At 39.8% G+C, this 18,953-nt stretch overlaps 1 protein-coding gene across 1 annotated transcript; it reads left to right on the top strand.

Moving 5' to 3' along the window:
* The first annotated feature begins 159 nt into the window (after positions 1-159).
* lpcat2 (lysophosphatidylcholine acyltransferase 2) lies at positions 160-12,458 on the top strand. Its single transcript, XM_042516902.2, has 14 exons — positions 160-485; positions 861-1,003; positions 3,409-3,626; positions 4,235-4,347; positions 4,670-4,730; positions 5,087-5,145; positions 6,445-6,479; positions 6,668-6,722; positions 7,007-7,089; positions 7,438-7,563; positions 7,721-7,874; positions 8,502-8,600; positions 10,080-10,221; positions 10,405-12,458. The coding sequence occupies exons 1-14, from the start codon at positions 375-377 to the stop codon at positions 10,581-10,583; spliced, it is 1,578 nt and encodes a 525-aa protein (XP_042372836.1). The 5' UTR covers positions 160-374; the 3' UTR covers positions 10,584-12,458.
* Positions 12,459-18,953: the final 6,495 nt, after the last annotated feature.

The raw sequence follows: 18,953 nt of genomic DNA, 5'->3' as shown, positions 1-18,953 counted from the left end.
GACAGCACCACCTTGGCTTTTTGCTTTTCATCTGAATTGTAATATCTATTACAGACACGTCGAATGCGATAATTACATAATGCAAACATTCAAAGTAAGGGTTTGCATATTGCAGAAATGCATGCAAATCGGCCTACAAGCTTAAAAGAAAGCAAACTGAGGACACGGACCCCTCTGCGACCACGTTGGAGGTGGAGCCTGAAAAACGCTTGTCTGTCTGGTTCCGCCCGCGCTGCTGCGGGATCGCGTTCGCCCGTATGATCGCCTGATATGGGGAGAAATGAGACAGCATGGTCCCCCTTGAGGAAGTGAAATGATAACATAACGGTCGCCTCGACTACAACATTTGCTGGTTCTTCGTTCACTGGACTGCAATGCCGCCACAGCGAGTATTCGCCCTGCCGAGGCAACAATCACTGCTGCTGCCTGCGGTCATCAACCCGTTTGTCCAAGACACCAAACTAACCAAAGCTACCATAATCAAAGTGAGTATTGCGTTTACTTTAATGGTCATGCAAGGGAAAGCTTTTGTAGAATACGGTCATCGATTTTGGCAACACGGCTCCCACACACACACACACACATACATCTGATGTGTGAGATTACACACACAGGCTGCTGTGTAACCAGGGCCTATAATCTTCTCCAACGAGGCTTTGACAATCGGCTTGTAAAGCACTAACAATGAGAGCCGTTGTGTGCTTTTCTGGAAAGCTGTCCAGTGATGTGGATTTCCATACTCGTGCATATGCCTGCTCTGAGGAATGTCAACAGTCAGGGTGTAGTTAACCCTTTCAGCAGTCTTCCCTGTATGGCTGTAGGCCTGTCATATATGATGTGTGTGTTCCTTCTCCATGCAGTGTGTCCTCCTGGGAACTTTCCTGGTCCCTGTTCGCGCCATCCTTCTGTCTCTGGTTCTCATGGTGACATGGCCAGTGGCTGTCATAATAACCCTCAACCATCCTCTGAAAGGAGCCGTGGAACCAATGACAGGCTGGAGACGGTAACTACAAACACCATCCTACTGCAACACAGCTTCCCAAGGAGCTACCAATGCCTCACAAGCACCAGATCCCTAAGGCTCACCAGACTGGCATCAGAAGTCCTGGCTGTATAGATATCAGACTCACTTAATCACTTATGAATCTTAAATCACTTTAAAACATACTTATTGCACAGCACAGCTGCCTTACTGACATCAGTTTTGGTTACATGTACATAATATTACATTATTAGTACTTGGTTACTCAATTACATTGAGCTTGCATGTACAGTTACCCAGGGTATGGTGTCAGAAATGCACTTTACTGGTACAGTAGCAGGCTAATATTTGTGTCTGCAAAGCAACTTCAAAAACTAACATTGCTTTCATCAGTTTGTCACCTTAGCCTACATAGTAGGAGTTTTCCTTCTACTGTTTGTTTATTAAGGTGAGCCACCCTATTCAGCATATTTAAAGATAGCCGATGGCGTAGGAATACATTGAGATTTAACAAAAATACACTGGAGTTCAGTACACTGAAATAATGCATTTTACTAAAGCAAGAAGTGGCAGAAGCAGTGCATTTCCTGGGTTCATAAACTGGACAGGAAACACAGACGGCAGCATATTCTCAAAATAATAGCTCATGACATCACTTGAAGAATGTGCAGCAGCTTGAATTACTGCCGAATCATCCTTCTCTAGATCATATCTGCAACACAAGCATTACTCGAGCTCAGTTCCCCTCAGTTCTCAGAAAGGAAAGAGTCAGTGGTATCAGAGAGTCTTAATAGAAGTTACTAAAAGAGTGATTGTTTACATTTTCTTTTTACAAATATAAGCCACCATGTAATTGTTTTTATTGTGTAAATTATTAAGATGGGTCATCTAAATTGGACAGCATGTATGTCCACATAGTATAATTACAGTTTGTGAGTATCCTTTAATGGTTCGCTATATGACATTTAGAGCATTAACACAGAAGCAAACAACTATTTGTTATGTAAAGATATAGTGGAGTAATGGTGTCCTGAGCAGAGAATGACGTCACGCAACATCTGTGTGTGTGGTAAAATAAATTTCTCTGTTCGTTGTAGTGGTAAACAGTCCGGCCACGTGTTCATATTAGCGCATCTGAGTCCCTATGTGTGTAATCACAGCCACTCTGCACTGCATTCATGCGGCAGTTTCTGCTAAAATGGCACTGGCATTGTCGTGGGTTCCCCCTCAGTATTACACTGTTTGTTCTCTTAGCACCGTTGCCCCTGTTAGTGCTATTCACACTGTTAGCACTGTTAGCTGCTAGCTGTCGGCTCAGCCATCTCCATGTTGTGAGCCATGTGCAGACAATCCAGACTCGGAATCTCAGAAACAGAAATACGCCCTAAATGTGGTGTAGAGCTTCTTTAAGGTACCTAACGTCATAATTAATATATTGGCTTATAAATGTGAAATATCTAGTGGTTGGGTGATAGTATTTTAGAGTACCAAACAGGGTGTGTCTTTTAAAACTGTTCAGTTGTGCAGAGAGTAGCTGCCATATAAACAAAGTGTGCAGTTCCACAGTTAAAAGGGAAATTCTTTTGACCTTAGACCACAGCTTTTTATATGGTTATGACCAAACATGGTGTAGATGATGGAAACAAGAGAGAAGCTTATCTTGCTCACCTACTTTATGCCTTGCTGTAAACAGGCTCAGATATTTTCACAGTTGAAGCTTTTACAGTAAAATAACAAGATTAGTAAATAGTACTAATAGTAAATTTGAATACGTTTTTATTGAAAACTTAAAGCTCAGATAAATGGTGTTTGTGATGTTACCGCTGGATCAAAACAAAACTCTAAATGCAAGCCTGCATCGCTCTTTGTTGCTCTAGGCCCTCTGTATATTTAAGTTGGCAACATGTTAGCCATTAACTTGATCAGCTGATAGTATATCAAGGTGTTGCTGATGCTTTGTATTTGTGCATTTCTGCATTACATTACCTTAAGCTTCATGTCCCATTGAGTGGTAATATTAAAGCAGCTTTAAATATTCGTAGGCTTGATACAGTGGACAAAAGTCTTCAAAGTTCCAAATCACATTGTTGTCACTTTGTCTTTATGACACAACCTATATACTTTGACTTCCTTCCCTTACTCTAAATTATGAGGAAGTAACTGGTGGTGGTAAAAGTCTCAGTTAGAAACATACAAAATGGTGCAACTCTTCCTGTTACAAAAAGCTGTCCGTTTGTTTAAAAAAAAAACCCAGATGACCTCTCCCTGTGTGACATTGACAATAATTAAAAAGGAAACATTTGAACTTGGCTGATCCCAAAGTGTAACAAAGTAGTGCCTTTTGAGCTACACACTTATTTTGTCATTCAACAGTTTTCAAAAATTATCTCCTTCAATAATCCAAAGCTTTTTCTGCTCATCTCCAGGTTCATGTGTCAGAGAGTGATGGCTGCTCTGGGGAGAGCTTACTACTTCTGCATGGGCTTCAGAGTGGTGGTTAAAGGCAAGCAGGTCGACAGCAGCGAGGCCCCCATCCTGGCTGTGGCGCCCCACTCCTCCTTTTTTGATGGGATTGTGTGCATCGTTGCAGGCCTGCCCTCCACTGTCTCCCGTGTTGAGAACCTGGCTACACCCATCTTTGGCAGTGAGATGCTTGTCATTTGCTTTGCTGTTTCAGTGCAGGAAAGGCAGTATGTGTGAGCTGTTATGTTGCTCAACCTCAAGTATGTGTGTGTGAACGTGTGAAAATATACAGATGTGTGAAACATGTTAGTCATTCAGTTAATATCTTTTTTATCTTCATCTGACTGCACAATTTCAGACCTCCTTTTACATGGCTCTTAATTACAAGAGGATTGTAATATATGTAATTCAAAGATCTTTTACTCCTGGTGAGATATTAGTCCATAAAAGAGACCCACTGACACAGACCCTGGTCACTAAGATATCACAAATAACAATCACAGATGTGCTTTGTGTAAGAGTGTGTTGGGGACTTGATAAATTGCCGTTACATCCATCTTCTTGATAGCCGTGACACCACACTCTTGATAGCTTTTATCACTTAATACCTGTCACATGATGGTGATATGATCACCAAGTGGCCATTTAATGAAATGGCCCTGCCCTATACTCTTAATAAAGTCATGCAATTAACCAAGGCTTGAAAATAATCAGTGAAAAAAATATAACAAAAAACAGTAAATATTTTCTCTTTCTAAATGTGTATGTTAATGTATACATTTTCTGCAGGGTTTGTGCGCTGTCTTCAACCAGTGCTGGTGTCCAGAAAGGACCCCGACTCAAGGAAGAACACAATCCAGGAGATTGACAGCAGAGCCAAGTCAGGGGGCCACTGGCCACAGGTTTGTCACATCAAAATTAACACCTGCAAGCACACATTGCTTAAATATTAACCTGGAATTAGCACTCACTAAAGCTACAGAGGAAAGTCAAAGCCTGTTAGCTCAGAAAAGCAAAGAAACTGTAACGCAGGATGTTGATTTGGTGTCACAGTTTCCTTTGGAGAACCACTATTTCTTTTTTTTTTAACATCAGATAACTAGAACAAGCACATACAGTGTTTACTCAATTACAAGTACCACTGTGTGTACTACATACTTCCCATGTTGTGAGAAGCAGTAGCATAACATTACTTAATAAAAGTAATGATGCTTTGTTCCTCAGGTCCTGATATTTCCAGAGGGAACATGTACAAATCGCTCATGTCTCATCACTTTTAAACAAGGTAAGATATAAGATGTAAACTGAATGCAATGTAAATGTAAAGGGTTTTTTTTGCAACAAACTCTGTTAATTGAAAAGGAAAACAATAACAGACAAATGAGAAAAAGCAAAACAACTATTTACTAACAGTTCCATTTGTTGCTTAAAGCACATCCAACATTTTGACTTAAGTCCAATCAAATGAGTGGGAAGGCTACACAACAGAATGAACACTTGATACTACATATCTCCATTCATTCATTATATGATGTGAATGACTGATGGAAATGGAAAAATAAGGATGTCCATTATGTTAACAACGATATAGCTGTCATTCCTAATGAGAAGTCTGTCACGCTGTGTGTTTGCCACCTCTAGGTGCCTTCATCCCAGGAGTCCCTGTGCAGCCTGTAATTATGAGGTATCCCAACAAACTGGTGAGCAGTTGTGAATGTTATACAACATTAAAGGGGACCTATTATGCTTGTCCTTATTTCCTGTCATATATATATATAATGTTACAGTGTCATATGTTCATATGTAACATGGCCGAAGTTTCACATAATGACCATAAGTAATGATCTTGTGAGCACAAATCTCAGGCTTCTGACAGTTAAGAATACAAGTGTTTTCTACTTTCAAACAAGCCTCTTTATTTGGGCATCTGCTTCAGGCATGTCCCTGCAAGTGTTAACACTATTATGGGGGGGAGTTTTCCTCATCCACTGTGAGGGTCCAAGGACAGAGGGTGTCATACACTGTAAAGCCCTCTGAGGCAAACTGTGATTTATGGTATCGGACCAAATAAATAAAACAGAATTTCACTGAATTATGTAGCCTACAATGCTACATGTAGCTACATGCTACCATATGATTGATGTGATCTTGTGTGTTGATGTTATATCCTCCCAGATTTCAGATCATATTCCTGCTGGAATATGTCCGGTTGTGTCTTTAAGTTCCTATAGGTGAATTTTAATACAATGAAGTGCCTCTATACACAATCATTCCCCTACTGAAAATACACTGCTATTTATAGCTTCATACTAATGTCAGGGAAACATGTAATCTTGGTTGCTGATGTTGTTAATGTCTCCTCCATTTTGAATCATAGTCCTTCTGGAACATGTCTTGTAGTGAAACTTTTGGTTTAGAAGCTTTTATTGGTGAATTTTCATCGTAGAAAGTGCAGCTGTGCTCCATTTAAGTTATTTCCCAGTTTCAGTGACATTGCAAAGCATGGACTGAATGGTAAAGAGACACGAGAACACAGATTCTAAAAACACGGAAATGCTCACCAATGAGAGCAGACTGGGGGGTTAGAGACAGGCGCTAAAAGAGATCCTTCTCAGACAGAGGGTGAGTCCAGGTGTTCCAGCACTGACAGTACATGAGGGAAAAAGTGTTTTTAAGAATAAAAGCATGTAAACATGTTCCAGCCAGAAACCAAAAATACTGGTATGAACATGGGAACGAGCATAATAGGTCCTCTATTACATATTTACCCTCACATTTTGAATAACAAATCATAGGGGCCCACCGTACTGTATCAGCTTTATAATAGAAGTTCATTCTGTAGAGGCAGAGCCAAAGATGTAATGCAATGGGAAAGTCCATACACTTAATCTGATGGCAACACTATAAGCTAGTCTGTATCACACAATAATGTATACACAGTTTTTTCTCAGTGTTAATGTTTTAATAAGCTTTATGCTTTACTTTAATTTTCCCTCCAGGACACAGTGTCTTGGACTTGGCAGGGTTTCAGCTCGTAAGTATGCTTTCTAAAGTTTCTCATGTTTCACCTATAGCATGCATGTTTCCTGAAAGTGGTGTTTACTTGCTCTTCATTGGTAAACACAATATTAACAACACAGTGTCAGCAACATCATTGCCATGTACTGAAACAATTGCTGAATCAACATAGGTAACTGACTGTTCTGCATGTGTTGTGTGCAGGAGGACGCTGCTGCTTCTAACTCTGTGCCAGCTGTACACCACAGTAGAAATAGAGGTAACAGACACTCCCCAAGTGTGCACCCGAAAATAAAGATGCTACAAACCGTTTCAGCTTTACTAGTAGTATCAGTGCCACTCTGTGCTATCAAATAAAACTAAAGGAAGCTGGGTGTGTAACTTTAATTTGCTTAAATTAGTTGTTGGATTTTATGCTGTACTCAAAGATACTATATCAACCACAACACATTGTTTTCTGCATTTTGGTTCCATACAAAGGTTTAAGAGTTTACTTTATGCTCAATGTTCCTTTTTTGTCTGTGTTTTTTTTCTGTTTTTCAGTTTCTGCCAGCATATATCCCCTCAGAGGAGGAGAAGAAAAGCCCTCCTCTGTTTGCAAACAGAGTGCGAGAAACTATGGCACGGTAAGTGTTAAACGGCCTCAGGTGCACATTCCACCATGTGTTGCTCAAGAACACAGTGCAAGAAAGTGCAATTAAAAAAAAAAAGCAAAGGAACATGCTTATACAAGTAATACATACAACATCAAACATAAAGGGAGTGCCTGCGGAGACAATTAAAGAAGGTGTGAGTGGTGGAGAGTATTCTTTTTAAGACAGCCATGATGTTATGCTTACATGATTACATGAGTATACAATAAGTTGGCTAACTGTCTGACCTTTGCATATCTTCCTGGCCTGCTGCAACCAGTTCTTCACAAGCATCATGAGCATTTCAGCTGACCACTGTATGCACAAACTGTCTGCTTTCAGGGCTTTGGGAGTCCCAGTGACAGACCACACATATGAAGACTGTCGCCTGATGATCTCAGCTGGTGAGCTAACGCTGCCCATGGAGGCCGGCTTGGTTGAGTTCACCAAAATTAGCCGTAAACTCAAGTAAGAACATCTCACTTAAGTACTGTTGGCATCACCGGGAAGGGACAATAACAATCAAAAATATGGCTCTAAAGACTTTTTTTAATAAATTATGTAAAAATGCAAGTATGTAGTATAATGTACACTGGTTCCTCTTCCTTGTGTCCTATTCCCTTAGTCTGAAGTGGGACAATGTGAAGAAGGAGCTGGAGGGCTTTGCAGCTATGGCCACTTCTTGTAAAGGAGGACGGATCACCATTGAGGAGTTTGCCAGATTCCTAAAACTACCTGTCAGCACAGCCCTGGAAGAGCTGTTTGCACTCTTTGACAGGGTAAGAGACATGTGTATCAAATACTGAGTTTTTGTATGCAACCATAGAAACTAGTAAATACTGAAGTTGCTTTTGTTGACACAAAGCCAGCGTGTTGAAGTAATTGTTGGTGTAGAAATATTGGCCCTGACACATCCTGCATAAAACACACCATAAATATAATGCTATACAACATAATGTGCAACAATTTTAATTTCCAATGTAAAGATTTGCGTAAATATTACATCACTGTGTATAATGTGATGCTGATGCTGATCATGGTGTGGGTTCAGGATTTAAACAGCCCGGAGGAGAAAACTATGATCAAAGTAGTCTGGCCTCTTTCCCTGGTATGTCTACCAGAGGTTTGAGTTGGAAGCACAAAAACAGCCTCTCACATCCAGTTCAATGAGCATCCTTCTTCCTCAGAAAATCAAGGCCTCATAATGTTCCAGTAATAAAGATCTGTGATTTATAGAAATCACATAAGATATTATACCTGCATATTACCCTTTAAAATCAAAAACTGTTGATGCGAGACAGAAGTCTGTTTCTAGACCATCAAGCATAACATACTATCCATCATAATAATCTGTGCATTTAACTGACCCCAAGTACTTTCTCTGCTGTCTCTTTGACCCTGTCTAGAACGGAGATGGCACGATAGACTTCAGAGAATATGTTATCGGTGTGACCATCTTGTGTCGACCAGCTAACACAGAAGAAGTTCTTCGAATGGCTTTCCAGGTACAACAGAAATATTCTGCTTCTGCAAGGGTTTGGAGAATGTGCTCTGTTGTTACTGTAGCATACACTGAAAGAAAGATTTATCCCTAATGTAGGTCTAGTTCCCAAAATACTGCAATAAAATAATTATTTTTTCAAGTTAGACAGTGTGCAGGAGTTTGTCCGCAGCAGACATTGAATAAAATTACTCAGAAATGTGTATGTCTACTTCATTGGGTCACCCAAGCTAATGCTCCTACAGACTTTATGTATGTGCAAACAGAGCAAATTCTTCAACGCAACTAATCAACACTGTATAACCCCCTTTCCCACTGGACAAAAAAACCAGAAAAATCCACTTACGTCTAACTTTTGACTATCGTGTGAAAGGTAACTATCATCATTCTTTCTTAGGACAAATGCCTTTGCAGTATTCAAAGGTATTTATTGGCTCTGACCAGCAAGGCAGTGATGGAAATATGACACCCAGGTGGACATACACATTTTCGCCTCTTCTGTGGCCCCATGCAATGGTGCACTGCCACATATCCTGTCTGTCTCTGTCCAAGCAGTGCTCACGACATTATTTGACATTAGTCAGCACTGAGTTTATAAGAGAGACTGAATAAGTAACAGATAAAAAAAGCAGAAATCACTGTAACAGTTTCACCGGCCTCCATGCAGCTTTCTTCTGTTTTTTTTTTACTGTTTTCTGGCATGTTCGTGACATCCAACATGACACACCAGAAAGAAAAAAGAAATAGAAAGGCATACTCATGTAGCTCTGGTCTACTGAGAGCAGGGAAAGGAGTTCAGTGGATTTTCCCACATTAAAAAAACCCTGCATATATGTGTGAATATTGGTGGGAAAAGGGTTCAAAATGTTCCCCATTGATCATGCTGATTCAAATTGTTTTACTCTATACATGGTATACCTTAGTTGCAGAATAAAGTAAAGCAGACATCTCTGAGATGCTGTAACTATAACCTGTGACAAATTCTGTGTGTATTTTTACAGAGTACAGTATGATGTTGACTTTGTATACGAAAGATGAAAAGTAAACATTCACTAATATACAATAAAGAAAAGCCAAATGCAAAAGCTGTATTAAATCTGAGCTAAATCACTTGTCCCTGCCTTGAGTTGACATTAGAGCACAGCAGTCAGTACAGTAGAAAGAACAGAGGCAGCATTCAGAGAGGATTGGATAATGTCAAGTTAACAATGTGTGTCTGTTGTGGAGAGCATGGAGTCATTTTGCTGACCTGAAGGTCAAATGTGGTTTTGGACAAACAGTTCAAGTGCTTATCCAATGTGAAGTGAAAGTTATTTTTGTCCTACTAACTTTGCAAAAACTGATGACCCCAATGTGGTGTTTTTTTGTTTTTTCAAACTCACCCAGCTATTATCCCACCTTAGTTAGCTCTACTTTTCCTGAACATGCAAGAATCTCAAGTGAAAAACATTTTATCTGTGTTTCTGTCCTATTTCTTGCGCAGCTGTTTGATACAGATGAGGATGAGAAAATCACCCGAGAGGAGTTTACTGCTCTGCTGCGCTCTGCTCTGGGTGTGTCCGACCTAAACATGGTCAAGCTCTTCAAGGAGATCGATGCTGATGGTTCTGGTTTCATCACCTTCAGTGAGTAGATTTCAACACCAAGCTACATTTTGGCCTTCCAATTTCAGTTTGCATTTCGGCCAGGATATTATGGAAAGGGAGTATGTGCAATGAACATGTACAATATTGTAGTATTATTATTTGTACTTCTCTTGTCCTGAGCTACACTTTATTCTAAAGCTTTTCTCTGTGCCTGTGATTCAGGTGAATTTCAGAGCTTTGCTATGACCCACCCAGAGTATGCCAAGCTCTTTACCACCTATCTGGAGCTTCAGAGATACCAAGCAATCCAGGAGGCAAGTCCAGGTGATCTGGAACTGTCCAGTCCAACCAGTTCAGTGGAAAAACAGGAAGACAGCACCTCTGACAAAAAAGATGACTGAGACTGACCGTGAACTCTCCTTGTATGCACTGAGAGACAGAACACGCAAAAGAGTCATCTGCTCCAACGAATTTAAGCAGATTCAAATCATTTGCCACAGCAGAGCCATATTATAGGTCATGTGCTTGCCTTTTTATAGATGGTTTTTAGAGTGCTTCTTTCTTCAATTTTAGTGCCTTATAGAGATTTCAAAGAACCACTCCCCCAAGTCACTGCACAAGAAATGTCTCAATGCAGACTATTTCCATCACTAAAGTTCTGTGTGTGCGTGTGTTTTGGTTATGTGTTCATCAGAAGAAAAAAAAAATGAAAAGCTAGTCATAGGATGAAAATATGTCACTCAGTGTTTAAAATTTCTAAACCCTGCAATCTTTAGAGTTTTAATGTTAGTGAAAGTGTTTTACGATATACTTAAACTGCCTCACCATGGTTTTGTCTTGGATAACTTATTCTCTGTAGCCTGAGCTTACCCTTGCGTGGACTTAGATGAACATAGCGTTGTGTTCCTTCTCCTTTGTCTTTGTGATCTTCTGTAAATGAGTGGGAAAAAAATTGCCAAACCAACACCTTTTTAAATAAGCAAAGAGTCCGTGTACTTCTGTGTTGCAGTATAATTAGTGTACAGTAAGCTTTATTAGGATTTCTCCAGCCTGGCAACCCGCAGATGTTCTGTATTAAAGCTATGTCTACGAAGAGCATTCATGCTGCGCATTACACTTTTTTCCAGTGCTCAGGGACACAGACCTTGTAAGACGGCTGTATAATTAGCCAGAGGTTTGCTTTGCATGTGTATCTATTTGCATTTCTACTGAAGATTGTTGTTGCTGAGACAGCAGCACGTCTGCGCGGCTTTAAGTTTACTAAAGCAAATGAACCACTGAAAATAGGGCAATTTGTGAGCAAAAAGGCAACAGTGCTTCTTCACAACAGCATATCCCAGCGGGGTATGCTTTCAGATTAACTAGTGGCACTGTTATTTATTTAGCAAGGTGCATTACAATAATATGATTTTTTTTGTTAACACTGCAAAGTTTGCTTTTTAAAATAAAACAAGAATACAATTTTAATCTTTGCCTGTGTTTTTATATTCAAAGCTGAGGGAACTTGTAATGACGTCTGTTGTTTCTAAAGAGGCATAGGTGCAATGAATGGGGCTACAGCTGCTCCTCTGGTTCTCTAAACCACCACCAGGTGCCAGTAGTTACCTACTACAATTTAATTGTGTGAGTTTGTTTTTGCTCTGCTTGAGTTTTAAATCTTTTATCATTTTGGCCTGTCCTAATAATAAATGGTAGAGCTGAGGTTGAAGTTAGTATCAGTTATTTTGTGGCATGGATTGGGAAGAGAATTCACAAGTGAGCGCATGTGTACAAATGTCACATTTTATCACGAGGCACTGAATCAAAGGATAAGGTGTGATAATAATGAGTTCTGTTATCACCTTTAAACTTTCAACCCAGCAGAAAATACATTTCAGTATAAACATTTCAAGAAATCTATCTCCTTTTTTTTATTTAATGGAGCAATATCTTAAAGAAAACAATTGCGTTACTGTGACTTATGTGCTATAATTGCTCATTTTGTCTGCGATGTATTTCTTCATTTGGGCTTTCTATGACCCAGCATGTTTTTTTGTGAGGTGGGAAGAAGATATAATCATGAACAGATGCAGTATTTTTGTTTTAATGGAACATTTTATCATTAAAGAAACACAAGAATGGACACTCAACAATGTACCGTGAAGTCCATGTGAAAGTTTGTTTCTGTTGTCTTATACTGCATGTGTTTGTCTGTTCTGTCAATAAGATTTCTCAGATGGAAAATTTGTGTAAATCACATGTAAATCTGTGAAAAAAATAAACATTTTTATCATATAGTCCCTTTTTTGGCTGAAGAACTACTTTAAAGTGCTAAAACAATGAAAAGATTTTGGCGCAAATACATATTCTAGCTCAACTGCTGTCAAGAGAGTAGTTCATCTGTAAGAAGGCCATGATGCTAATACAAACCTAATATATGCTGTTGTAAATACAACCAATGTGAAATGTGCTCACATCCACACAATAAATGCAGTCTTGCTCCATACACACAGAGAAGGCTGAAATGAATGATGGCGAGCAGGTCGCTTCATTAAAAGCCCGCTGTTAGACAAACGGTGATTACCAGCTGTGATTTCCCCCTTCAATTTGTTTTAACCTTTTCAAACGTACAGAGGCTCATTTCATTTTAATCAAAATTGATGAGATGGCATGGAATCAATTAAGTGACACTGTTGCTGCACTTACAACAGTGTGACCATCCCTACCCACAGCTCCTCGCTCTTCCTTTATGCCCCCCCTCCCCCCTCTTTCCTCTGCATGTGCTGTTGTATATTGCTGTATCCATTTCAGCCCTGCCCGGGGGGTGATCCTGTCGCTGTAGATTGTGGGAGATATGTGTCGGTAATTTGATTTGGTCTCTTCGGGACCTGAGTGAGTGAGCAGCTTCTGTTGGTGGACACAAGCTGGACACAGACCTCATACGGATGGAGGGACTCACTGTGCCACGCTGGAAGGAAAGGTCAGAACCGACAGGCCTCGCTGTTAAATTGATGCGACACTACTGTGTGCCTAGATTGAACCAAGTAACCCGTCTTTCTCAGTTCAAATGGGAATGAGTCCCAGCTGAGTCCCACTCCACAAGTTCAGACCCAGTCTGACATTCATATCAAAAACTTTGAGGGTATGTTGTTTCTTACCACCGCCCAGAAGATCATCGGCTGCCCTCCCCCCTCCCCGGTAGATCTTTACAGTTTCCGCTGCCTAAATAAAGCCCAGAGCATAAAAAAAGATCCTTCCCATCCCAGACACTTTCTGTATGAACTGCTGCCTTCGGGCAGACGTTTCAGGACAATAAAAACATGAAGAAACAGACTAAAAGACAGTTTTTACCCAAAATCCATAACTGCGCTTAACAATGCCAAAACATGAACTATGCAATATCAAGGAAATGAATTGTGCAATGTACACCAGCAAAATATAAAAATGTCTTGTATTCAAGGTATGATGTGGGTTTTTTTTTCCTTTTGAGAATTTTTTTTTTTTTAATGTATTTTTTTATAGTTAGTTTTAGGAGGATTTTTCTTTTATTTACTTATTTATATACCTTTACTGATGCTTGCACTTTACTGTTTGCACTTGATAGGATTGCATCCAATTTCGTTGTACATGTACAATTACGATAAAGATATTCTATTCTATTTTATTGAACAAAGAAAAAAACATTTTTTTTAGGCTTAACGTTCCACATATTCAGGGGCAGGGCAGCTTGAATGACAGGCTATCTGTGAGGTGTTGCTGCACATGAGTCAGAGCGACCCCTCACTCCTCCCCGGCTCCACCCTTTCATCTATATATGGTCACTTCTTGCTCCAACAAAAAGATGGTGATGAACGAAGTTTCAAAATCGAGGCTTAAAAACTGCAGTCCACAAACCAAAGATTAACGTCAGTTTATATATGGTATGGTATGATCACATTCTTTTTACATCTCCATAAATTCAGAATATGCAGATTTTAAGATGCACGCTTTACCTGCCGGACTACAATGCAACTAATGGTACAATGTCACTGTGATAGTTCAACAATTTTCTGAAGAAAGTGAAGAGGGATGGGCCTCTTTAGCACATGGACATTTTAGGAGTGTTACATAAGAGGGAGAAATCAAAGTTATTTTATGTCCCTCAGGACTTCCTGCTTATAACAACAGGATACCTGTCCTGGGTGTGTATATACACTCCTGTGACCCCTCCTTTGTCCTGCATGACATACTTGGATGTATGGCTTCAAACATTCAGCACAAGAACTACTGAGTGAGTGAAAATACCGTAAAGGTGAGGGAATAAGGAATAGTTAAAGGTATTCTTGCCTATTCTGTACACATGACTGAAACAATGCCTTTGATAGGTAATGAAAGAGCATCTGATGCTTACAATGACTGAAATAGTCCAACCCATATCTTATGCATCATTTAAATACATTTATCTTTATGAGGCACTGGTATTGGTTATTTTGGCATACTTTGGGGTGTCCAGTATAATTTCCAAGAGAATTCTCTGAAATCTGAACAATGTTTGGCAGCATGACAAACCTTTGTAAAGATGGACCGACCCACTGCTTTGTCCACTCATAACTGACTTCTGTGCAGCTACTGAGTGCATAGAGTTCATTGGACTCTGAAGGGTGTTAGCTTCTATAGGGGCTGGCATAGTGTGATTTTCTACACATTTTTGATGTGAGTCATGCACTCACAAACACACGCTCACACAGCACAAACATCTTGCACCACCTTTGACTCCTGCAGTCTCGAGCCTGGCAAGCTGTCTCCTTTCAGCCCTTCAGGGAGTTCCTCCAAACCTCATTGTTACGTTTCCTTATCACACTAGATGACACCTTGTTGACTTTCTCTCCTATTATTCTCTCAGGAAAGTGATTGTTCCTCATTTCCTGTGTGATGGTTTATAGGAACAGTGAAGGTCCTGGTGAGGGCAAGGTTTGGGGAATCGTATAAAACATCAGCCGTCCATCACCGGTATCTGCAGCCCAGGTTTGTTCTCTTGCTCTGTTGTTTTGGGTGTTACACATCTCGGCATTTGATTCTTTTCCAGATGTTTTTTGGACGACAGGCTACAACTTTTCCTGTGTAATTTTAGAGGATGGGTCAGCATGAGGTTGTGGAAAAGACATTTGTCTTTTACTTTTCAGTGAGACTTACCAAATAAGGTGTTGAAGTGTTTATATGTTCCAAACAAACTCAAGCTCATCCCTCTACACTCTGAGAGACAAGGAAAAACAATTTCAATCACTGTTACCAATGTCTCTCTTTTTCTTTCTAGGAACCAAGTGACAGAAAGTACGATGTGTTACAGTGTGTATAACAGTACAACAACATGGCTGATGCAACAATTACATAAGAGAAGAAAATAAAAATGTCTCCTCTGAGAGATGTACATTTAGTCTGAATCTTACTGTGAGACTTGCCAGTCAATCACAGCTTTTTTCCCCACTTTTTTTCCCAAAGCACTCTCACACTTCAAACAGCAACAATGCCATCCTCCTGCTGTCAAGCCTCCCTTTGTGTGCCCCCTAATTACTACCCACTAATCACACTCAACATGCATGTGCCCCCTACTGTGTTCTTCATTCACCAGTGGCTTGGACATTTAAGGAATGTGACTGCTGAAAGATCAAACTCTTTATATATACGCGATATTTAGATAGGGACTGCCAAAAAATGAGTTATTTTTTTAAGCATTTTGAGGACAATGGCACTACATCCTCTGAGATATATTTTAGAGTATAGATGTTGGCTGAAGCATGAGATGAGTTGCTGCTAAGGGACTGGCTTTAGTGCACTCTGCCTTTTGTTGGCAACATTTTCCAGATGTGGTACTGTCAAATGTTGCACTCTGTGACTGGACATCTAAGTCAAACTGCTATTTCTTCTCACTGAATATATAGTGCACATAGGGAATGAGACTTAACATTGCTGAGGTGCTTAAATCTTTGCAGATACTAGTAAAGCTCAGAGAGAGAGGCCTAATGACACTCCTTCTTCTGTGAGGCCCGCAGAGATTTAATCCAGAGTGTTTTAATGGGGTGCAGAACAAAAAAAACTCCACTCAACACAAATACCATGACCTGATTACCATGTTGTAATGACCTGGTACTTAAAGTCTATGGAATGACTAAACAAGAAATGCAATTTTTTGTGAGGAAAAAGGTCAAGAATCAATGGGCATTTTCTAGATTCGAAAATCTGACTCACACAGCACAACCGGGAAAGTCTCAGTTAAGTTATGTCATCAAAGATCCAGAAATGGCCATTCTGAGTCATTCGTATTTGTACTGTTTAATTGAGGCACTTTTTATGATGCAGGATTGACACTAATGACAGAGTTGATAGGATAGGGTAGGATAGGATTGGTAGAACAGGATAGGATTCAAACACAAAAATGCAAGTGCTAAAGTACCACCATGCAAACAGTAAGCAGCAATAACATCAATAATATTTAATAACACTGAATAAATAGATGGTTGGTGGGAACTACTGTAACTGACACTGTGGGGTCATCTAAATACTCAGAGCAAGCCAATCGGCAGAATAAATGTTGGCATTTTACATCTCTGAAAACCACGAATATGTAACATTTGTACATTATTATGTTGAGGATATGTTGAAATTTACATTTCTTTACATTTCAACAACACTGTGGTTAATGCGTGGTTATATTTAGGCACAAAAAACACACACGCAGCCTTCTTGCCTAGGTGTCATGTTATACTCTCCACCTTCCAACAATAAAGTCAGCTTTATAGACGTAAACACAACAGCTTCACTTTAGAAATGTTTATACTATGTATATGAAACAAGTAACAGTGCATTTTTTTCAAAAGTAAGCACTGACACCTTAAGACAGAAAGGAACAGAAGTAGTGCTCTTTGCTGTGACCCTAACTAAATGCTCAGGTTAAATACAGAGGGTCAGACTGTGACTGCTGCGTCTTGTTTCATTAGCTTCTCATCCTCAGGTCATCATTGGAGAGCCCGAACATTAAGGAAGAGAAGTCAGGTCTCAACAATTGTTCGCAGCCAGAAGCTGGGATACAGGATGATCGAGGCAACAGGTGAAGGATGATATAATTTTGCCTTTAGCAGTTCCTTTCACTTGTAATGGGAGCAGCATGACTATGAGTTTAGGTCCCACTTGTGTTTGTCAATTTTCTATATATACACCTGCTGTACATCTTTAAGTCACATCATGAAGGACAGTTTCCATCAAGCCATGCTACTGTGCATCATTTGTGAAATCTTAAATTTTAAGAAACCCAGTTATCAAATGTACACTACTTATTTAGAAATGCACTTCCCATCAAACACTCTCATGATGTAAAACAAAACCTTTGGTAATTCTTGGCAAGAGACACCTGACAACACAAGACAAAGTGCAAAAGAATAGAAGTAATTCTGGAGAAAACAACAGTAATAACACATTACTCTTCCTTGTTACCTGGTCTTTTGCTTTACCATCACTGCAGTTATTCAATCTTCACAAACAAAACGCCCAAAACCAGCCCTATTAGAGTTTTATAAAACAAGCACTGGAGAGCAAAGAGGACATTCATTGACTTTAATAGGATGAACTGATCAACCATATCTAATAAAAATCATTGCCCCAGGCTAAAGCTGCTGTAGAATTGAATTACACATGGAACACAATGCTTTCATGGCTTCTTAGAAAACTGTAATTCAATCTGTTTAGTACAGAGAAGAAACAGATAAAGTCCAAATTAAAACATTAAAAAAAGTTTTGTTGCATGTGAAATTCAAGCACTAATATAAAGCTGAAGGTAAAGCAATCTTATGTCTCTTGAAAAACCTTAAATGCAGGTGCTAATGTCAAAACCAAAATATGATTTGGTGTTTTCATTCTACTCTTGACATGGAGGACTCTTCTTTTTTTTAAAAAAATAGCATAAAGTTCACATGAAGGTTTTCTAAACAGGATATTTGATTTAAAAATAAGGTAATGAGTCATATTATCTTCCACTCTACTTGGATTAATCTTAATTCCGCTGTGCTCCCGACTGCTTGCTGCACTGATAAGCCAGAAGTTTATGAGAACTCAGGCAAAAAGCGATCATGCCAAGTCCACATCAAACTGGAGAGAAAGTGTTCAATTATAAAATATCACGTGGAAGAGAGAGAGGAAACCGATTTAAAAGCACGCATTTTATATCGTCTCTGCTGGAGAAGGCGAGTCTTATAGTTCCTTCAGAATGGGCAGTCTCCCCTCAGATGCATCTGGACAACAGCAGCATCGGGTCATGGAGAAGTGTCCCTAGCTTTACCAAGTACGGAGGACAGCCTTTCAGCTGCAGACCTTTAATTTACTTTACTAACGGTGACATATTGAAATGATTTGTTTCTTATTATCCTTATGAAGGACGTTTTTAGGTGATTTTAATGAGGTTGACTATTTCTCGCGCAATACGCTCAGTGCGCGGTGACGTGGGGAGGAATTCGCTCCGAAGTGTCTTTCACCTGCTATTGCTGGGCATCTGACTACAGATAATGTGGTTTATGTTAATACTGTAGTGGTGTAGGTAGCACACAGACATTAGGTCTGACAGCTGTAGGGGGAATAATGTCACCTGTCACCCCCCTAACCTGTATTTCTCGCTATGCGTAACTGTACTGAAACTTTACGCACAAACACAAAACCTCTCCAAACTATTCTTCTCTCTCTTCCCTCCTCTCCAGCACATGTACGCGGAGGTAGCAGCTTCTTTCGGTGGAGAACACTCGCTTGTCCGGTTTTTGTCCGCGGGATTG

This window comes from Plectropomus leopardus, chromosome 1, assembly GCF_026936395.1.
Source record: "Plectropomus leopardus strain MGB_pleo_1.0 chromosome 1, ASM2693639v1, whole genome shotgun sequence".
In the NCBI taxonomy this organism is placed as follows: domain Eukaryota; kingdom Metazoa; phylum Chordata; class Actinopteri; order Perciformes; family Serranidae; genus Plectropomus; species Plectropomus leopardus.
The sequence above is the reverse complement of the archived record's forward strand: the minus strand, read 5'-3'. Positions and strand labels throughout refer to the sequence as shown.